The 23,470-nt window shown below is 43.1% G+C and overlaps 1 protein-coding gene across 2 annotated transcripts in view; it reads right to left on the bottom strand.

The window, feature by feature from the left end:
• PLOD2 (procollagen-lysine,2-oxoglutarate 5-dioxygenase 2) overlaps window positions 1-21,731 on the bottom strand; it is a 45,907-nt gene extending 24,176 nt beyond the window's left edge. Inside the window, exons 1-3 of one of the 2 annotated variants that reach the window (XM_027883588.1) lie at window positions 21,589-21,731; window positions 7,048-7,139; window positions 5,438-5,574 (exon numbers count right to left, since the gene is read on the bottom strand). In XM_027883588.1, coding sequence (XP_027739389.1) covers window positions 5,438-5,574; window positions 7,048-7,139; window positions 21,589-21,697 — 338 coding nt within the window. In that variant the 5' untranslated portion in view covers window positions 21,698-21,731. The remainder of the gene's footprint in view (window positions 1-5,437; window positions 5,575-7,047; window positions 7,140-21,588) is intronic. The other variant, XM_027883589.1, reaches the window with a different exon arrangement.
• Window positions 21,732-23,470: the final 1,739 nt, after the last annotated feature.

Below are 23,470 nucleotides of genomic sequence, written 5' to 3'. Positions count from 1 at the left end.
ATTAGATTAGTTTAATTTTAATGCTTCTGTGTTAAAAACAAAAAATTATTGGGACTATTCAAATTTTAAAAATCAAACAGCCCTTTTATTCTGAAAAATGAATTAGATCATGTTTTACCACCATGTAAAAAAATTTATACCTTTCTAGGAGAAAAATTTCAATCAACACTATTTATCCAATACAGTTTCCCCTTCTGCTTTCTAACCTCTCACATTTTGGACATTCTTTTTCTTTCAGATTTTGTCTGCCTGAAATCGATTTTCCTATTTCAGCTATTTTGAGAGAGAGAAAAAAAATCCCTTTAGAAAACTGTTTATGTTTTTAAGAACAGCAACTCAAAAAAAAAAAAATCAAAACAGATGAAAATAGGACTGAAAGATGACTTAGGTGACTTTCACTGGGAAACTCTAGATGACCTTGTTCCAAAACACAATAGGACTGACTCTTCAGAAAAGCATTATTCAGAATGAATTTAGATCTCAGTAAAGTCTAGTTGCACATAAACTATGTTGCATCCTGACAATACACAGACTTCTCTCTAAGCCTCTTTAATGTGCTGAAGACCTTAAAAGGCTTTAAATGTATTTATGAAAAACTTCACCTGCCCTTATGTGTTGATCAGATTTGAGTCTCAGTTCCTCTGGAGGACAAAGACCTAAAGGTGGAGGGCTCATCTTCAGCAGTTACCCACAGCAAAGGGTCAGCACGACCCCAAAACAGACAGAATCTGCATGGGGCTGGCACAGCTCATGTGAGATTGTGGTATCACAGGCTTAGTGGTTTCTTGTTGTTGAACCATATCTAAACCAATGCCTCGGAGGGAGGGGTGGAGCACAGCCAACCAAACCAACCAAACAAAACCACACACAGAACCCAAACCAAAACCTCAAAATACATACAAATTATTAAAATATTCAGAGAATTTAGTTCCTTTTTTTACTTGAGATCCACATATAAAAGCATTATTCATAGAATGGTTTGGGTGGGAAGGGACCTTACAGATCATCTCTTTCCAATCCCCCCACCAGGAGCAGAGATGCCACACACTAGCCCAGTTTACTCAAAGGCCCATCCAGCACTGCCACGGATGGAACATCCACAATTTCTCTGGTAACCTGTGCCAGTGCCTCCCACTGCAAGGTTCACTTTACACAGCACGAAGAACGACCCAGTGAAATTGGAATCACGTCCCAGGTTAGTCTCTGGATGAAGAAGGATGATAGTTTAATTTAATGGCAGCATCTCAGCCTCAAAGTTTCCTCATCTGAATACAGGTATATTCTTATTCCACACACTAAGGTACCTTAGTAACAAAAATCATCAGCCCTGATAATGGGCAAAGGAATGGCACAGCTGCCAAAAATCAAGGTCTAACCTTGACCAAGACTTTTTTTCTTGCAAAGTCTTTTAGCTGCAGGAGCTTTTAGCTCGCAGTGCACAGAACTTTCTGCATTGCAATGTATTATCACACAGCAATAGTGCCAGCTGATGAACCATTACTGACTTATGGTACTCCTTTATTACAGTTCTGAAGTTGTTCAAAATGTCTTTATTTCAAAGAGGGATTCATGCAATTGGCCTAAGAGAAGCAACAACAGCTGGCTTACAAATGCAAAAGATTTTCACCACAAAGCAAAGTATGAACCCTGGAGAGGAAGTGTGTTATGTAGTCTATATAAGTAAGTGGGTTTCTGAAAACTCTCACTGTTATGTTTTTCTGTAACTTTGGCAGAAGAATGCAGGAAAGAAATATTGTACATTTTGGAGTTTCCCCAGTTTTGCAAAAAATGCCTGTTTCTGCCCAAGTCTACAGGAATACACTTCACTCTCTTTTCCATTCGATTTCTGTAGCCTGACTGAATGCCAGAATGAGCCTGTAGAACATGCAAGAAACAGGAGACGAGTCGAAGGCAGACAAAAAGAGATTTGTCTGAGGCTTCAGCTTAATAGCTTATGGCAGGCTGTGCTTCTCCTCTTTGATCAGGCCAGTGCTGCTGCTGCTATGACTTACAGCTGCAGGAAGGAACCAAAGAAGCCTGGAACATTGCTTCCTAGGACTGTCATTCTGGAAAAGAAAGCCAAAGTTGAGCAACACGCTGGGCCAGCCACAGGCTCTGTTTGTGAAAGGGATATGCTACTTAATACGGTACAGTTTATAATCCAAAGCACAGCACTGAGCTGCTAAACTGCAGTGGATACCATGCAGGAGCAGTAATCCAGCATGAACCCACATTTTCCATTAATGTGCAAGGCTCTCTGTTTTATCAAGAGGTGATTTACTGCCACCACACCTCTTCCCAGGCAGGACCAGCCTTCTGCCCCTTGCTGCCAGTGTCCTCATCAGCTGCTTCATGAGGCTCCCACTCTTCTCTCCAGTCTGCACCACAAAGACCATCATAAAAGAGGTCCCAGGACTATCCTTGACAGTTTATACTGTTATTACGGGTGATGCACGTGGCTTGCTTTACACAGGACTTCAAAATTTGAGAGGGAAGAGTGTGGATACATGCGGGAAAAAGCAGGCTTCCTTGGCAAGCAGGGAAAGCTCAGATCCTCTTATTTATTCTTCATAATTCCTTCTGATTAAGTAGAAAGCAAGAGGAAAAAAAGAACCCAGAAAGTTTCCACAACCCAATCCCCTTTCCTGAGGCCCCCAGATGGCAGTGGCTTGGGGGTGGAATCTCCCTGTGTGTCCTCCTCCTTTGCAGCAGCAAAGCAAGCTGGCAATGCACCCAAAAACACAAAAACAGCAGCAGTGACTCGGGGCCTCCAACACTGCCCATGCAATTTTTGCATCCACAGCTTTTATAACAATGAGAACTTGTTAATGCTGGAGCTGCAGGTTGAGAGCTCAAAATACAAATGAGAGAGGGCCCACTGGTGACCAGCAATTCTGGTCCCCTGTCCCATCCATCTTAGCTGCATTGTGCAGCTACACAGCTATTCTGTCATCTACACTCTATCCCCACCAGGATCACACCTTAAGCATTTTGAGATGTGTTTATCCCTTAAACTGTTAAAACATAACATTTTAACAAATGTTAGAAAAACAACCACAAAACAAAACAACAAAACAAAGAGCAAACCGAGAGGCTTCAAAACTCTGCCACGATACAAAGAGACGGCTGTGGGAGTTCTGGATGAACAGTCACAGCATCAACCAATTTATCCAGTCTATACTGGCCATTAGCCAGTTCAATCTGAAATGGTCCAAAATAAACCAGCAGTTAGCTCAAGCAAAAAAAAAAAAAAAAAAAAAAAAAAAAAAAAAAAAAAAAAAAAAAAAAAAAAAAAAAAAAAAAAAAAAAAAAAAAAAAAAAAAAAAAAAAAAAAAAAAAAAAAAAAAGCCTCATTTAAATGAGGTTCCCTCTGCAGACACTTTTCTATCTACACCTAGACATGAACTGTCCACAAAACAAGCTCAAACTATTTCCAGCATTCTGAGCTATTTAACAAACTCCTTAAAAATTAAAAAAAAAAAAAAAAAAAAAAACAAGAAACTAAGCTTGTTAAGTAAACAGTTCCCTAGAAATTATTTGTCTAGTTACAGCAAGCAAACCAGACATTTCCTTTCCCCACCCCCAAGATTAATATTCCAAATGCTTCACAATGCATATAATAAGAAACATTTGAAGAAGAAAGGAAGTTCATGACACTTGTCTGTTCCAGACTTACTGCTACATTGATCAACATTTAAACTGCAAACCAGGATTTCTGGAAACGAAAAAGCTCATTAGAATTAAAATATAATGCTAGAATCAGCAAACTATTTTTTTTCTACTATCTGGAAACAGTTCCACCAGTTTTAAATAAATATGTACTTGGGATTATGGACCTCAAGAATTTGTGAGGCCTTAAATCCTGCGATTTTTCATGGCAAGAAAGATTATTGCCTCTGCACTTTGACACACATGGTCCTCTGTATTCTCTCCTGCAAGCCAGCAGACAGCCTGCCCCTCAGGAGAATAAATTATGTTGGAGAGAAATTTGAGCCATACCCTGATGGCACTCTGATAGCAAACTTGCATATTTTACTAGATATGCAAACTACCTCCAAACTGCGTTCCCTTTACAGTCAACTAGGCATACAAAGAAAATCTTCAGCATCAGTGTCCCTTATAATGCTTATTTATAAATTGCTGAAGATGATTTAGATTTCTGGCTTTCTAGTCCATCTTCAACTCATCACAAGAGGTAAAATCAGAACAAAAAAATGAGTAACATCTTTGAATTTGCTACCAGTTTAGTAGGCTACTCCAGCTTTCCTGAAGTGATAACTTCAGCAAAACAACAAATTAACTTTCCATAAAAAGCTACTGCCCAACCACTTTCTGTCTTATGATGATGCCTGCTGTATAAATCCTACCAGAACTCTACCTTGAAAAAGTGTCCCTAAACTTCTTCTGCTGTCAGATTTGAATAAATAAATAAATAGAACAAGTTAAAAGCTGAAAGACAATTCTGGAGCAGACATTCCAACATGACTGGGTAACAGCAGTGTGAACCTATGCGTGCACCTCTCCAAGCTGAGCCTCTCCAAGGCTGCCTGTCTGCAGAGCTTCTTTCCCCTCCTTCAAGGCTTGGTTCCGTGCCTCCTTTGCAGAGATTAAAGCTGTGACCCTGCTCTGGTTAACTTTAGTGTGGAAGAGCTTGGTAGTTGCTGTAAGTTGGATTCTTAGCTACTGTGAGCATGCTGTTGTCACAGGAGCAAAATAAGAGGAGGGAGAGGAGAAGAAAAAGCAGAGGGAAGCGATGGAAAGAGTGTGATTTGAACACGTTTGAGCTCCATGTTTTCTGTGACAGGGAGAACTCTCTGGCCTCCAGGGAGGATGTTCAAGCATAGCTGTGCTATGAGCTATAATCTGGCACCTGCAGACAGCAGGACTGTCTCTCCATCCCTCTATCACCCAGACAGGACAGGCACCAGGGGTACAACTGGCACCAAGTCTCTAACATATAAAAGAAGTTCTCCTGTTAAATGTTAAATGGACCCATTTTCCAGCTTCCTCCATATCACTATAACTTTATGGAACAAGATTACGCCTCTAGTCCCTGCTGGCCTCTTTTTTTCTGGAGCTGCTTTGGCTCCCCCTCCCATTCCCACTCGCAGCCTGCAGCCACATCCTGCTCTCACCACAGCTGAACAGGGAGAGGACAAACACTTGCCTAAAAGCCTGTCAGCTCTCAATAACATTTTTTTACCCCCTTGAGGCAGCAGAACTATGAACAACTCTTACATCTGTAAATCTGTTAAAAAAGTAATGATTGCTCCACAAGCAATCTACTATTTTTATGAATGAAGGAAAATAGAAGCAAACTCTCTCAACTAAAGCAACGAGGAGGAAAAGCAGCGTGCAGCTTTCAGCATGTCACAGCAGCTGCTTTTGCAAGCCTGCCCAGACTAAAATATAGAGACAAGAAGACAGGTTTGCTCACCACTCAACAAACAATACAACCAAGTCCTCCTGATCAGCGTAGCGTTCTATGCCTTCCTTCAGCAGTCGAACCTTCTGCCCTCCACCAATAGAGTTGGGCAGCTCTCCCCCTTTCCACTCTTCACCTTTTCCAAGAACCTGGAATAAGAAAAAAAGAAAAGCACTTTTTGCTAGTACCCAAAACCATGAGGCTTTTTTTTAAAGAGGGCCCTTATTAAAAACAGATGCTAAAGCAAAAGCAACACATTAAGGCATAGCAAGCCAGCATTTCCAGCATGGTAAGTTTTCCATGTCTGAAGCAGCATTCAGCACAATGACATCACTGCAAAAACATGAGAGAGACATTTCTTAACCAAATAAGAATCGAGCAATTGCCTATTACTGCCATTTATTCCAATGGGTCTCCTTCAAAAAGAAAAAAAAAAAAAAAAAAAAGGTAAGAATTGTACCAACATTTCTATTAGAAAAACATTCTGAATGAGAGCTTTAAAATTCAATACAATCACTTCAGGAACAGGAGGCTCAAGAGACTTTGGTGGATCAGGGTATAATTAATTCAAATTGCAAGCTCCAGACTTTTTGCACAAAAAAAAAGGAGGGACAGGTTCCCCACTATACAGCTCACTGCTAAAAATCAGCTAAACAAAAAATTCCCCCCAAGCCAAGTACTATAGCAGATTACCCATCAAAAAAAGGAAAAAAATAAACTCTTTATGGGATTTGAACATAGTGTTTTTGGAACGTATAAAAGCTGGAAGAACTACATTTTGTAATGTTTCAAACAAAGCTACAAAGCTAAGAGATGTATCCAGAGCTCAGGCTTCCCAGGTACTTTAGTACAGCTTTATCATACTCAGAAAGGTTCTCTCAGTCCTTGAAATTCAGTGGTAGAAGTCAAACTTCAGAGGCCCAAATAATTTCCTATTTATAGTGCAGGCACTGTGGTAAGTAAGCTGAAAAATTTCATAACATCATATGAATTCCTGGATTTTCTCTTGGCACAACCAATTTGTGGAGAAAGTTTAGAAGGTTGGTGCCCTCCCTGTTCCCAAGGTCATGCAGAGGCCAGCCTAAGAACATGACATATGGGGGCGTGGAGTGAGGCAGAAAGGGCTGGTAAGAATCACAGAAATGCACTGTCCTCTCAGAATTGTAGGTTCCTGGGAAACAGTGAAATTTTCAGTTGTGCCCCTCCCTCCTTCCTTGCAGCAGTGATCCAGCCTTTCTTGAGGAGAGAGATCCAGAGCCCTGTGAGTGCAGCACAGCTTCCAGCAGTATTCACACAAACAAAGGTAACCACTCTGAAAAACAAGGCTCTGTGATAAACCATGACAGAACCTGTGAGTGACTGAGGATGCTGACCACGAGGGCTACAGATCTGTAAAGCAGCTCCTAAGGCAGGGGAAGCATCTCCCTGCTGTGATGCTTCAGAGGGGGACCAGCAGGTAAGCAACAGAGAGAGCAGCAAGTGCCCTTCCTGCCCACAAGCTCTGCAGTTATTTGACTTTGTCCCAACACAGAAGGAAGCTCAGACAAGGTGAGTTCCTCTTTCCTGGTTCTGTTCTACAGCATGCACAGTGTGAATATTTGGCACAAAACCAAAGGCAGTACCTTCACTGTGTAGTTGAAGTGCTTTGCAGTTCTCATGAAGCGGTGAAAGCCGTCGGTCTCCTTAGTTGCTACAGTAAAGACCAGCAGTTTATCTGAGGGAGAAAAATAAGGAACACACATTAATAGGTTTTCAGGGCACAGCTTATAAGAAAAAAATGCATGGAACAGCTTTATTACCTGCCTGTACCTCATTCAAATAGAGGAGGCAAATACACTGTCATATTATGGGCTTGAGACATCACCAAACAAGAACTGCTATGGACAAGGGTGCTGTATTTAAAATTCCCCTCGGGAGAAGGAAGCAAATAAACCTGTCTACTCTGTAAATAACTAGTTCAAGGCAAAAACAATGCTAGTAGGACTACTGGATAGGAAGGAATCTTCAAAGCAAAAATAACTTACTAGTTTTCAGTCTGAGCTAATCCTGTGACCTCTTACCCCAGGACTGAATGATGCCAGAGAACTTCACCCAACCTCAGTAACTCCCCTGAAAGCCAGTGTCCATTCTTCATGAAAACAAGACAAAAAAACCAGCCATGGAAATCAGTCCCCCACAGAACAGCATTTAGTGCTTTTAAGTCCTTGGGCAGAGACAAAAGGGCAGGGGCTTGCTTGGCTGGTTTTTTTATTCAGAGCCCATGTACATTATAGCAGCAGTAATTTTGCCCTCTTACTGCATGCAGGCAAATGACCGTACAACCCACTTCCTCCTCACATTCCAGAGCTTTTAACACAGTTCCAACAGGGTCACAAAATCCCACTGAACAGCTCCCCAGTTAAAGTATTAAACATTTAGAACCCTATGCATTATGGTGAATAACCAAACAATGTAATTCAAAGCTATGAGGAGGACAGGACCCCTGTCCAAAATCAAGTATTTAATCAGACCAGCCAGGATGCCAGAGAACACTGCAGTTCCCCAGTTCAGCAAGCAGCAGCTGCCCTCTGAGCAGAGCCCATGAGATCAACCCTTACAGGGAAATAAAATCCATCACCTACAATGAGCATTCCAGACACAGTGCTTGTTGCTGCTTCACTTTCTCAAAAAACCTCCAGATTTACCTTCATCAGCCTGGCAACATGTGCTAGAAGTGGCTACTACGGAAAACATTCCAATTAACCCTTCAGCCTTGTCCACCACCGCAGGCTTAGCTGCCCTCAGACACCTCAGACATCATCCTAAGTATTAAAATCATTCACTGCTTGCCATTTTGTTCTATGGGACAGCAGCAAAATTAACACAGGAGATGATAATCCACTTCCCACTTTGCAGAAGAAATGCACCCTGCAAATGACTCATGTGATGCTCTGCAACCAAGCACCAGGGTGCTTCAGCTGTACCTCTGCTCAGTCAAGCAAAAATGCCTGTCAGAGCACAGAGCCTTTAGGGAAACATAAAAGCCCTTGTTGCAATGAAATTCAGGTCTATCTGAAATAGCCACAGCAGCCAAACTCTGTAGATTAGTCCCAGGAGCCCCTGGTACTGTCTGCACTGAAATAAAACTCCTGCCTGCAATCCAATGCACAGCAAAGAAGAAACTGGAAATAAAGACTTCAAATGCTTCAATCAACTTGAACACCCAAAAATTTTGCTGAGATAGATTTGGAAGATAAATTGCTCCATCTTTATCCCACTTAAGTGTTAGCAGCCTTTTGCAGGCACGAGAAGAAAATCCCACAAGTACGACTCAAAAGGACAGGAGGACCTCCCCAGAGGATTGCAGTGCAAGGCATTCACAGCCACACTGACTCAGAGACAGACACAAACGCAGCAATTATGGCTCATTACCTCCAAAATCATTTATTCTAAAGGTCATGCGATTTAAAGCAATTCTACAGAAGCCACCACAGAATGAATAAAGAGCATGATATCTTAGACTATGACTAAAACAGAGAATAGGGTTTTCCTCTATGGAACAGATTAAATTATGACCTTTTTTTTTTTTTTTTTTTGTTCAAGTACTACATTTTCAAATTACAGGGATCTGGAAAAATCTGGTCATACCAGACTGCATCACCAAGCCAAGAGACTCCATTATTGAAAGTTTCCTAGGTGACCAGTCAAGCACTGACTAGAACTATGGAATTTGGTTTGGAGCAGGCATATTTCACACCTACACCTTCCTGAGGAATGCTAGCCACAAGGATTTCAAAGATCTGTGCTTGGCAACATCATGTTAATGACAAAACGTGGGCTGCATCAGATTCCCTCCATAGTCACTGAGTCAAAAAAAAGTATTAAAGTAACATACAAGTACAGTCTGGCAAGCAAAAAATAATCTACTGTTCCTTATGGGATATTGTTACTCTCTCTTAATGGAATACACATTATTCATGTATTTCAAGAATCACTGTGGGGCCTGGTATGTTACTTGACTTTTGTGGAACAGGAGGAAAGAGAATACTGTGCCAAGGCATAAGGGATTTCAACCTCAGCTATATAAAATAAAGAAAGCTGAGCAGACAAATAATGCAGTTTATATTGACATGAAAAAGCAAACAAACCTGTATTGCACTGGCAGTCAATGAAAATAAATCTAAGTAGGCTGTCTGAGTCAGGTTTGCAAACAAACACAGTACAAAAGAAAGCTATTTTAAAAGTTATTATTCACACTGAAAATGTTTTCTTTTTAACATACTTGCCTATGGTCAATTTTTTCAAATTACAGATTAAAAGGTTTAAAAGGCTCTATTTTCATGTCTCTGTTGCACCACTGACTTGTAGATGCATGTGGTACTTAAATAATTTTTAAGTGCAGCAGAAGTGTAATTACAGGATTTAAAGTCCCTTTAGAATTAGAGATTCTTTATAGATTACTTAGGCTTTGTTGTTTTGTGGGGTTGTGTTTTTTTTGTTTGGGTTTGTTTAGTTTGTGGTGGCTTGTTTGGGTTTTTTAAAGTAAGCTATGCCTGACCAAAGAGCAGAGAAACATGTTTGTATTCTATATATAGTGTGTATGGAGAGACAGTGCAAAGTGCATGAAATGAGAGTTACCTTGGCACATTATAGAGGGTATTATTAACCAAATGAGGAAAGCAGAACTATTTTACCCTAGCTAATAAAATAATTAACTCCTGTAGGCTGCTGTGATTTTATTTAGATGTAAGTAACAACTTGCACAGTTTCACTGGCAGGCTTTCACTGAACCTAGCATGGGAGACACTTGTTTCTTCCAGTGGAGGTGAGTGAAGACAATGCTTCTGACCACTAAATAATTCTGATAATTTCTTTTTAACCTTTTAACTTCATTCACTTTGGAAAAATCTATTCCTTGCTCACTACATTTAGGTCCAACAAGCTCTTAGAACACTTGTCCCATTTGTGCTCAGCAACACAAACCCAAAGTGACTTCCATGATCGCACAGGAGCGTTAAAGTGCAAGTTCAGCTCCCGAGGGAGCTTATCCAAGTTTACCCAAGTGCTGTTTCCATTTCAGGATGTGCTGGGTGCATCTCCCTCAGTGCAGCCACCCACAGTGTCCCTGCTGTGCAGGGCAGGTCTGGCCCCACCACAAGCCCTGTCGGTGCAGAGGTTCAGGGCTGCCCCAGAGCCCTCTCACACAGCAATTCAGTGACCAGCCCAGTGTCCCCAGCAGCCCAGTGCCCCTGCAGCATCACTGCTCCAGCTCCAGGGCTCCAGCAGGGTGCCACGAACACCGGGTGTGGCATGGAAAGATGCCTGCAATGACACAGACCCCAGGCTACCACTCTGGCCTGGTACTCCCCAGTGAGAGTGCCACAAATAACCCACTAGGATTTCCAGCTGCAGCCAGTTCCTGCTTCACCACCCACTTTGCACAAACCCTGCCCTTCCTGAGGTGTCCACCCTAAGGAGCTCTCCTGTGTGCTCTTACAGGCAGGCTTGAGCTCGACAGACTATCTCCTACACACAAGGGGATTAATACACACTCTCAGGAATATCTTCCAACAGCAACAGCATCCCCAAAGTGCAAACATATACGAAAACAAGAACACAGCAGGTGGCCACATTCCTTCCCACTCACATTCCTCTGAACTGGGATGCCACAGAGGGTACAAGCTGCCTGGAAGGGCTGGGCTACCCCAGCACACAGCCTGCCAGAGGCATCTTGGCAGTCACTGGAGGGGATTACCAAGCTTGGTATTTATTTCCACAAGTAAAGTCGTTTTGTGTAAAAAGGAAATGCAAACCCTATACTGAAGTTCAACAGCAAGGCACGAAAAAAAAAATCTCCCAAGAGCTCCATGCCAGGTATGCGGGTGCTTAAGTTACTAGAATGCAATTTCTTCAGGCAGATTTCCAACAGTTACACCCACAAAACAGCTGTTCTGTTTTGAAAACAAGCCTGAGAGAGCATGTGTTTGGCCAAGGAAAGTATATCCAGCAACAAACAGAATTCACTTTTATATGCAAATTCAGAAACCTTTAGCACAGACAACACTGCACACAGAGCACACACAGCCCATTAGGAAATGTGGTGAAGGTTCATCGAAACATCTCCCTCTTCTACTCATTTCTTGGTGCTGCTTTCTTCAGGGACCTGGCAGCATCTTAAATATTTATTTCCAGAAATAAGAACAACAAATCAGAGCCTTTGTCTTCAGTGAATTGCCTGGCCAGGTCTCGGTCAGGAGTTTCCAAGCAGGACTGCTTTAAGCAGCAGTGACCTTTCTCCTCGTATCCTGGCAAAGAGGCACGCAAAGAACTGCACTCATTCCTCACACACCCACATGGTTCTTATTTATCTTGAATGAGCACTGTCAGAGATTACTACATAATTTCTACCAGGGGTTGTGGGCACTAGTGTAGTAGATTGGGAGCAGCCAAAAGGGAGGATATTGCTCGCAGCCACACGGAAGCTGACACTGAGCCCTTGGATTCAAGCACCATGGACTTCCCTGCAACAGAAGCAAGCTGGAAGATCAAAGGACATCTGTGCATGGTACCACGTTATGGCATTAAAATCTATCTTTATCTTTAAAACTTGTGGTTTATAATGGTAAACAAAGGATGTTTTGTACTTGTAATGCATTTTTATCAACGTTCCAGCATCTACATTAAACACAACCTACTTTCTCATTTGCACGTTATATCCCACCCAGAGCTGCTCAACAGAGTAATGATTGCGTATACATCTCCCCATTAAATGTCTAAAGTTATGTGTAATTGAAAAATAAATCACCAAAAATTCCCAGCAAGCTAATAAATAAGTTGCTGGAGATCACAGAAAAAGCCTGGAAACCAGAAGCATAGGAGGAACACCTTCACAGATTTAAGGAAGGGGAAAAAAAAAGCACACACACTGGCAAAGAAAGGTCATGTTAAGGCATGGATTAAGCAGATGCCTGGAAGAGAAGGTGGATGGGATAGACACCTGGAAGAAGCACATGGATGCATCCAAGCCCACTGATTAAGCTATGTAATTGTGCCTCCTATGTCTCTTGCATCTCTGGAGATATGGGAAGCCAACAGGATGCAGTTTCCCACAAAAACAAACAAATAAAAAAGAAAACAAACTCCCAGCAACTCGCAGACTGGATTTAGCTTGCCTTTACACCCCATAGGAGCATCACTGGAGAAATGCACTAAAGCTCAACACAACTAAAAAAGTGTTTTCAGCTTGGATTCCTCTTGTCACAGCTCAAGATCACAAAAAACCATTTTTCTATATGCTTTCAAGACAAGTTGAAGCTCTGCAGATGGCTACAGAGTCATCAGTGGTACCAACAGTAATTTCCCTTCCCTATTTCTATGGACTTAGGCTGTGTGTTCAAAATCCAAAGAACCACTAAGACAGCTAAAATATCAAAGAGCACTTTCAAAATCCAGATCTTTCAGCACAACAGGATCTTCCACTTATCCCTCACAAAGGCAATATTATACTCCTCAAAATGAAATTTGATTCTAGGATTACTGCCTAAACTTAAGATTCTGCATCAAATAAAACCATTGAAAATCCACATATTATGAAAAGATGTCAAACGGTCAGAGACAGGAGAAACCCCTCATATACAGTGTAAGCATGATTACAAGCTGTACCTAAAGACAAATACTTGGTTAAGGTAATCCAGCAGCAAACAAACACCTCAAGTACACAACAAGAAAAACACAAGCTTTAAACATACATATCCATCCAGTGTGAACTTGTGACGTGCATATGGTCAAAGACAGCAGTAAGCCAACAGAAGAATTTCTGGTCAAGTAAAACTTCTGGCATGAAGAGAGAAAAGACAGAGCCACCCAACAGCTGTTTATTTTCTCCCCAGGATTCTTTAGAAAGGCAACAATGTGCTGAAATAGCAAACATGGCCATCTTTTCTCGATAAATAAATGTGCATTACACTTCAAGAGAGGGAAGGATGAATGGGGTATAAACAATACTACTTCCTATTTGGAAGTCCTGAAGTTTTTTTATTCTGATCTTTATATAACACAGTCAACTTCCGCTCTGCACAGGACAGTCCTGCATTCCTCCATTTATCCCACATTTTAGTGCTTCCCAGAAAGGCAGACTGGTTTCAAAGTTCCACTAACCATAGCCATGATCATGTTATAAAACTGGATTGTCTGCAACTAAATAGCATGGTTGGATTGCTGCTAAAAAATACCCTTGGATGGGAGACAAAATATGCTTGAAAAACTCGTCAAAGATCAGCAAGAACCAATGCTTCAACTACTTCTGAAGGGCCAGATTTTGAAGAAGCAGACCCTTCTGTACCAAACTCTTCTGAAAGTCTGGTCTGTCTTCCTCTGTATCACAAACCTTTCTTTAATCCCTGCACTTCAGTACATGCATACATACATGCCTTACTGCAAAATACAGAGTAGCACAAACATTATTTATGTGATTTCCAAAAACTTATGAGATCCTTCTTAGCAGATTTGTGGAAGTCTTTATTTTGATGGTATAAAATTATTGCAGAACTAATGGAGGCAACACAGGTATCACCCCTGCTACCACCTGATCCTTAAATTGGCCCTGCAGGAAAAAAAAAGAATAACTTCTGCCTTGAAACTGTTGCAAACAGTTTATGACCACAGCTGGCATTTATGGTTATCAGGATCACTCACTGCATGGGCTATCTGTGGATAACCCTTCCTGTGCTCCTCCAGGTTGTTTATAAACCTCGCTGAAGTTACAGAGCAACAGCGAGTGGTATCAAAGCTGCCAACGCTGTTCCAAGCCAGGGAATAGAACCAATAAATGCAGGAAGCTTTCAGGAACCCTCCAGGGAGAGAAATATAGAAAGTATCATTTCCTGGTTTCAGTTACTTTTAAATAGCTGGCACTGTTGCGACTTCCTCAGCCACAGTACATGGTCCTGTTCTCATGTGTTTGAAAGAACAAAGCAGCTTGGTTAGCAGAAACACACACTCAGACTAAGCAAGAGCTGCTCTGAATTTTCTCATCTTATAGAATCTATGTCAGGTTAGCACTTACTAACACACAGCCCCTGGCCAGGACAATAATTTTTTTTTTCCTCTTCTTTTTCTTTTCTATAACCTGAAATTCCCTCGTGCTTCAATTCTCAGCACACAGCGGTGTGAACACACATTTCCCTCTCCCATAGAGACTGACTCCAACAGCAACACTGCTGAGCTGCTGCTTACTGCTCTCTACTATCACATCATTTCTGATGCTGCATTGAGACAGCACCTAAAATGGTTACATTAAAGTGATCAGATGTTGAAGAGTTCTAAAACAACCAAATAAAAACTCGTGACCCACAGGCTGTAACTCTGTTTTTCTATATATGCATTTACATCACCTACACACAGCTTCAAAGATCACTCCCAATACACAGCTGATTTCAGGAAACATTTGAAAGCCGATTATGTCTCAGCTCTTAACTTACTTTCTTAATTTAGTAGTACTGAATACACAGGCAACAAGAGCTCATTAAGAACTGTATGTGCACTCATCAATCACACACATCAGTCCCGGCTGCAGCGCTGGCCAGTGCTCAGGCCTGCACTCCCTCTAATGCAAGATTTCCTTGTTTTGAGAGCTGAACAAAGCCAAATATGAGCAGCAGTGAAGTGTTTTACCATCAGTTTCAGAGGACTTGGACCAAACCCTATTCACTGAGTCAGTTCTTCTGTAGTAAAACAAAGATAAGACGAGTTCCTTTTAGTTCCCAGACGAGAAAAAAATTAAAATCAACTGTTTGTAAATGACATCATTGCCATGCATGAAGGAACTGCCTAACTTCCTGACAAATGGGGAACAGATCAGGTTACAGCTGTTTATTGGTGCCCAGATAGCAATCAAACCACAAAAATCTTCTTGAGAGTGGGAATGGATGGAATCATGGCACGGGCTGCGTCTGGCTTGAACGCACTGAGTGGATGGCCCTGCCATAAACTGTCATGGGGTGTGCAGCTGAGAGCAGGACACAATTAGCATCAGCTGGCTAAGTGAGAAAGTTTACTCAGCTCCTGCCTTTTTGCAGCCTTGCCCTCTCTGCTTCTCTCATAAATATGTATCTAGAGGACAGCATGCTACTTCTTGAGCTGCTGTTTAGCAAACCCAGCTGTTCAAACAGGGGCGGTCACACACAGCACCAGGCATTGCAAAGTCTGTTTTCTGAAAGGTGATCAATCCATCGATGAAACCCAGCAGACAGGACTTGCAATAACGGTTTCTCCTTAGACCAGTCTTTACTTTCAGAAAGGAGAGAAATTTCAGCTGGAGCTGGAGCCATCCTGAAGATGCAGAGCTGTCCTTCGTGCCCACACTGTGGTTCATGTTGTAAGCAGATGCTGCCACCCCCATCAGTCAGTTCATCTGAAAAAGCTGCCCTACAGCTTCACATCTGGCCCTGAGTACAAACACTGGACATCTAAAATTCTCCAAACAGAACCAACCACAGGCCACACTGCCCTGGAAAGGAAGGAAATCCCGTACTTTTCAAAGTGCTCTTTTCTGTGCAAACAAGCAACTTGAACTCCACACTGGTGGGACATAGGTCAGGGCCCTGCTCTGAACAACTCAGTTCTTCAAATCATGAAATTGCACTAAAAGCTTCTGTCCTGCTTAGGATACCATGACATGTCATGTATGAAGCACGTTTAAAGATGCTTTTAACGTCATACACTTGATCCAGCAACTTCAGCTCATAAAGTTATGGCCTGGTTCTGATCCAGCCAGAGTAAAACTGCTTTACAGCAAAGTAAAACAGAATTAGTAAACTGCTTATGAAGACAGTCTAAGGAAACACTTTAATGTAATAAAGTTTCACGTGAACTACAAAACTAAACAATCTAATTTTACTTTTTAAAAAGGTAAAAAATTAGGAAAGCAATTCTATCAGATACTGATTAGTTCTTGCACAGCTGATTTCAACAATGGGCTCATTCAGAACACTAACACTTAGACCCACAGGTACTGAAATCATTCTTAGAGGAGTGGCACTTCAATGACAACCCTATTTTTTTTTAACCTTTTTTCCTATGTCCTTTTTCCCTTACAGTTTGTTAGCATTAATTATGAATACTGCATCTTTAAAAACATGCTTGCTCTTTCATTACAAGAATCAGTAACTACCATCAAAAAGGACTCCCCACACAACTTTTCTTTTCCCCATGTCTATTTTTTAAGAAGATCCACAATGGATCAAGAGATTGGCAATTTGTCCAAGAAGGAACCCTCAAATATTTTCAAAGGACAGACCATAACAGCTGGTGAACCGAACACCAAAACAGAGGCAGTTCCCTCAGAACTGTCCTATAAATTCAAAAGTAATGTTTTAAGCCAAAGCAGAGTCCTACTGTTCAGCTTCAAACTGTTAAGGAAATTAGTCTGTAATTACTTTGTAGTCCATTACAAAAATAGCCATGTCTTAAAAGAAATTATACAGTAATACAGAGGATCTTTAATTTTGGTTCAAGCAGAAACAGAAAAAAATATTCAAATATGTGAACTGGATAATTTGTCAATAATCTAAATATTTAAACAATGAGTAGGTACCTAAGTTTCTGCAGTCTTAGTGTTCATTGGAACCAATGTTAAAATATTATATTAAACAACCCAGTTCACAGCCAGAGAGGCATGCACACACACGGAAAACATGAAAAACCAGATTACTCTGATGATCAAATAGTGTTTCTTTAGTGCACTTGTACTTTGTTTGTTTTTCATTTGTTTGTTTTGCTTCTACTACCAATTGTAAACAAATTCTAGCTCCTGGAAAACAGATACCTGAGACGAAACAGTGACTTTACATATTTAGTCTCCTCATGACCAGTACCATCCAGATTTTTAAAAACTAATTCACCTTGAGGAAATACTCCAGAAGCAGTTCTATTAATCCTAAAGCCACTCGTGGTGTCAGGCTGTGCTTGCAAGCATGTATTCCTTGGTAATTAAGTGTTGTTTATTCTCTAGGGCTACAACACTCCCACACATTAGTAGCAGGATTGTGTCTTATCTGTTTGGCCAAGTTGTGTTTTGTGCTTGAGAGAACCCTGCTCATGCTTAAATTAAGAGGGATCAAAAACATTCTTCACTTTCAAACTTGTTTGCAACTGGCCCCTCAAAAACTATAAAAAAACCCTGACAACACAAATAGAAACAAAAATGCCCTTATTGCAACCATCCTTACTCTCCATGACAAGGAGATTCACTTGAGCAGCATGTCAAGTAATTTGTAATTCAGACTGGCAGCTCTACACAAATGGAAAGATACTGCTTTTGATTACACAACATAACAGTGTTAATTCAACAGACAAACTAAACACTTCCCTATGAAGAGACTGAGTCACTTTTGCTTAAGTAAGCAGAAGGGAGGAAAAAAGCCAAGAACTTGCACATAAATAATGACCCTCCAGAATGCGCCACCATCATAAAGAAAACCTTGAGAAATAATATTAGTTTAGACCCCTGCCAGGGACACATTTCACACCAAACACCCCTGGCTCAGATAATCATGGCAGTCATCCCACTGCACCTTCACAGTGCAGTTTACAGCATCTAATGCCGATGATAAAAGTCACAACTGTTTTTCTTGCTTTAATTAGAAATGCATTTTACAGTCAAAGTTGCACTAAGTCCCCTGTATATCAGAGAGAGAAGCAATGCCACATCCATCTCTGTGGCCTGCTTCCACAGCCTCAGTATTCCCTCTGCCTACAGAAAGACAGAAAAGCCTGACCAAAAAAGTCTACATTTTCTTTTCTTTTGCCACAGATACTGGCATTGTGCAGCCTCTAAAACAAGTGCTACACAGAACTCAGACTGCAAACTTTGGGTGTCTTCAAGGATGAGTATTTCATAGGAAAAATATGTGATGAAAGAACAACTTTGCTGCTTTGCACCTCCACAGCCATATTTTCTTACTTTTAACTTATTTCCAAACACCCCCACCCCTCACTACACACTGCTACATTTGTCATTCACTACTGATTTCAAAGCTGTAGGCTAAAGGCATCTTTTGAAATAGGTACTTCGCATTTGAAGCAGGGTCAGTTCTGGGCTCACCCATCTCTGCTTTTACCATTCACCTCTCAGGGGCAGGTGGCACCTTTTTCCTACAATCCCCACAAAAAGGGCACAGCCCCAAGAGACCCAGAGGAGGTTTTTCCACAACACAGGAAAGGGAATTTTAGGAACTGCGGTGACAAGAGTAGCACCAGCAAAGAAGCAAGAGACTGAAGATTGGGCAGAGAGGAGGTGGCAGGCATAGAGGGTTGTATTTATGGCCTTTCCTCCACCAAGCAGGCTGAGTCTGTCAGTACTTCTAATAATTATGTCAAGACGGCCAAATGAATGACCAAAATCTCTTGTTTGGGCACCACAGGCAACCCAGAAGGAAAGTCCTATTGATGGCTATCACTCGTAGATACTATTTTGGCTGAGCCCAAAAGAGTCAACACAAAGGGCAACAGTACATGCTGCATCTCCAAGTGAGTCTTCCCAGAGCTGGGCCAGCCAGCAGTCACTGCTGGAAGCCTTTGTGACCAGCAGCTGACAGAGCCGAGGTGGAGGAAAGCCCACTGCTCCCAGCGCTCCCACAGCCAGCTGTGCTGCCCCAGCTCCCGGCCAGGCTTCTCTGGAAAGCCACCCACGCTGCTGGAGCCCTCTTCCCCCCAGCCCACCCCTCCCACTTCAGGAGCACACGCAGACACCGCGGACCCACCCCAAAACATGCCCGTCTGCCGCCGTTACAACCCGGCCCCCACCTCAGCTCCAGCCCAGTCCCCACAGCCGCCCTGGGGAACAGACTCAGTGGCACAATACTCCTTTCCCATGCTAACTGCTGGTTGATAAAACATACTAGGTGAGAATATCGTGTGTCTGTTGCCAAGAGCAGTGCCTGCCTCTCAGGCAATGGCAAATGTCATTTCCACTGCCTTTCTGTGTGCCACGATCAGCAATGTGCATGCAGCAAGCGTGGTGCAATGGAAATATTTCAATATTGATGTTTTAACACAGAAACTTTGCATCTTCACCACACAGGGGCCAGTGTTTCAGAGTTCAACAGTGCCCTTCTCTGCAACTGCCCAAAACACAAACCTGTGGCCAAGGAAGGAAGGCAGGACAGGTTTCTGCAAACACTGTTTGCCACGGGGACACACTGACTCCCACTGTAACCAGCGCTGGGCAACAGGCAGCTCTTTCCAAAGACTTTTTGAATAGTCTTATTAAGAAATGAAGATGCAGCTTGGCAGTCAGCTCCAGACACTCTTGTTAGAGTTTCTGTCTCAAGCAAGCAACACGAATGGACCGTGTTAAAAACCGACATGCAAATTGTGTCTTCGCCTGCTGCTTTACACCAAACTGTACAAAGTATCAAGAGACTAGAAATTAAAATACAGATTTCTAGAACTAGAGGCATCATAAGGTCCTCCTCTCTTCAGGCAATACAGCGCATACTCGGGGAAAACATTTAAGGGTTAAAACTGGAATAAAAACACGTAACACAGCAGGAAGTGTCTGGGGTCAAGAAACTACTCACGGAGTGGTTTCAGCTCAGCAGAGATTTCTACAGTTCAGGCTACTCATGTTTAAACTAAAAAGAATTAAGGTCTTCCTGTGTGAACACCTATATATAAACTTATCGGTGCTTTCTTGCACTGCATCATTTTTACTATTGATATAGACATAGCAGTCTATTTTTGGGTTGCTGAATCATACAGTGCTGTCTGGCTTAGGCACTCTGCTTTTCACAGATTTGAACAGCAGCAGGATTAAAGAAAAGTCCTTACCATGCCAGCTATTAGCTTCTATCAGCCTGAGATCCCACTTTCAAGCACAGTTAAAAAAAGCATTATTTAAATAGATATGTTTGTGAAAATATAACTGTGTGTGCAATAACTGATTTCCAAATGAGCTTGACTTGCAATCACTGCCCTGAAAACAGGTATAGGAGCTCAACATTTTGCTCAGAACTGTCCCTGTAGGAGGCATCTCTGAGGGGCAGGAAAGGCTGAATGGTAATGTTCACACCCCTCTGATAGACAGCATCCACACCACAGCCTTCAGATAAATCCTCTGAGTGACCAAAAGTAGCAAAGTACCAAGAAAATTGGAAATGAGAAGTTCATTGAGTGGAGTCTGCTATTCTTCAACACCATTTTTTTGAACTATTTTAACTTTTTACTAGTTATCAACCAAGTCAGCAGTTTTCATATAGAAGAACTTGCTGACAAAACATGCTTCTCAAATAAAGAAGCCTCCTTAAGCACGCTGAAAAATTAAGCTAGATATTAAAAATAACTTGATTACACTCCCGACTAAACAAGCCAAGAAATGAAACTATTTTGGATATCATATGGTAATAATCTAGTGAGATGAAATACCTTTGTACGCTTAGAATAGAAATCAGAACTACGGACTCTTAAAAAAGTATTAGAGCAAAAAATATGTTTTGGCATATCGATGGGCAATACCTGTGCTTGGACACCTCTGAGGGAATTTCCTGTATACGTTCCTTTATTTTACATGCTGAACATAAAATTTCCTTCTACCTCCCTGTCCCTTGAAGTTAAAGCTACCAGAGAACACAAGTGAAAGGCAAGGCGGACACTGCGGGGCGAGAAGGGGCACTGGAGCGAGTCTCCAGCTGACTTTAGCACAGAGCAGGAAACTTCATCAGCGGTTGCTACAGCTCAGAGAAACAGCGACTGACGCGATTGCTTTCCCCAGCCTGGAAAAACATGTTCATCAACACCTTGTCTCAGGCAGAGGGAGGAAAACGGGGGGGGCGGGCAAGGCGAAAGCCTGGGAGGCTCAATTCCCTTTAAGGAATCCTTTCTCTTTTTTTTTTTTTTTTCTCTATGACCCCCTGGGCGGGTTAAGGCACCTTCAAGCCGAGGGGTTCCTCTCCTCGCAACCTGGGGAGCGCTCCCCGCACGGCCGAGCGGCTCCGAGTTACCGTGCGGGGCGAGGGAAATAAATAAATAACCGGGGAAGCGGCGGGTCCCAGCCTCCCCCGAGCCGGGAGGGCTCTCCCTCGCTGGCAGGGGTTACCGAGCCGGGAGGCACAAAGCCGCCGGAGCCGCCCGGCCCGCAGCGCATCCCCCGCCATCGCATCCCCACCGCCGCCCCGCACCCAGCTCACCTGCGGGGCCGGGGCTCCGCTCGGCCGCCGCCCGCAGCGCCAGGGCCATCAGCAGCAGCAGCAGCAGAGGCAGGAGCAGGAGCGGCCAGCGGGCCCCGCTCCTCGCCATCTTCCCCTCCGCACCCCCGGCCTGCCCGCGCCGCCGGCCCGACCGCGGGGAGAGCGGCGGGCGTGGAAAACCAGCGGGGAGAGCGGCAGTGGGGCCGTGGAACCGCTGCTGCTCCTCCTCCTCCTCCTCCTCCTCCTCCGCAGCGGGCAGGAACGAGCGGCGCTGCCGCCCGCCCCGGGCTTTATACGGCGGTGGGAGGGCCGGGGCGGCGAGGGCACCGGCGGCGCAACAGGAGCCGCTGGCGGAGCACGGGGGTGGTGGTGGTGGTGCTGCTGCTTCTGCTGCTGCTGCTTCTGCTGCTGGGGAGGGGCGAGCGGCCAAGCCCCGCCTCGGCCCCGCGCCGGAGGTGTGGGAGCTGCGGGGATGGAGCGGGGGCTGCAGGGATGGAGAGGCAGCTGCAGGGATGGAGAGGAAGCTGCAGGGATGGAGCAGGGCTGGCGGGAGCAGCGAGACCCGGCTCTGCCCGCGCTGTGTCCCCTCGTAGGTACCAGCCGGGTGCGGGGCCGGACCGGCTGCCAGTGCTGGCCGCCAGGGGCAATTCCAGTCGCCTGCCTCTCCAGACAGCTGCTCGGAGCTTTCACTGGCTGTTATGTCCCCGTAAACCTATTTCTGAAAATTAAATTCTGTTCGGGCGATTGTGAGCACTCGAAGCTGCCGCTCCATGAGCCAACAGAAACGATGCGACCCTTTCTCATGTGCGCCCTGATGGCATCGGGACCGCGCTGCTCATCCGCTCTCCTGGTGGAAGACACACCTGTCAAATACTCCATCACCTCAGCATTCAGCTTTCCATAAAGACACAGGTTGTTTGTCCAGTCTTAACACGCAAAACTCTTACACTTTTAACATTAAAGAAACGCCCAAAAAAATCACTGAAGGCAAGCGCAGCCATGGTTAATGAGGTGTACTGATCCACTCCACTCTCACTGTGATACAAAGTATATTCAAAAAAACTGCCATAAATCTTTAAAAGCCATGTAAAATTATTAGAACAGATGTCAGCCTGTTGGAATCAGTGTGAATTTACACCTTGGAAATACTATTTGAAGACCAAAGGCATAATCCAAACCAAAAATTAGTGGTGAAAGCAACAGTCATGTATGTGAGATCCACCTATATAATCATCAAAGACACCTCATTTTTTATCCTAAATGTGTCTATGGGCTTAACAGATGTGCTTTCTTGGAGCCACAGAGAAAAGAAAAAAAGGGGGAAAGAAGGGAAAACTTGACCTGGGCTACTGCAGCTGTAAGAACTGTGTGCTTTCATATGGAACCCAGGGCAGAAATCAGAGCTTGCATTATGTGCCCAGATACTTTTACATTTAATTGGGAGAGCTCATGCTTTCTGGATGAGGCAGCACACACAGCAGGGAGGGAGGGAGAGCAAACCGAAGAAAAAGACTGGGTCTTTGGTCTGAAGGATATATATATATATATATATATATAACATAGAGGCCCCTGAAAGCAGCATTGGGAACTGAAAATATAATCATGCAATTGACGATGGTGCAGCTGCAAACTACGGAGAAACAAAAAAGATCCTCCGATTCTTGGGCAGTAACTCATGATATACTTTCTCCTGCCTCCTCTGCCAGGCACACAGAAATTCGCCAGATTACAAATATCTTTTGAATGTAAACAGTAGAACCACATTTATGCTCATGTCCATGATGGGATGACACTAAATCTTTGGTTTGTGTTTTTTAAACAAGTTCAAGAAATTTTGCTTATGAAAAATGGCGATGGGAAAAATAATTAATATATCACAGCT

This window comes from Empidonax traillii, unplaced genomic scaffold (assembly GCF_003031625.1).
Source record: "Empidonax traillii isolate 1590-97213 ecotype Southwest subspecies unplaced genomic scaffold, ASM303162v1 scaffold129:size1329583, whole genome shotgun sequence".
Lineage (NCBI taxonomy): Eukaryota > Metazoa > Chordata > Aves > Passeriformes > Tyrannidae > Empidonax > Empidonax traillii.
This window is presented reverse-complemented; position numbering and strand designations above follow the sequence as displayed.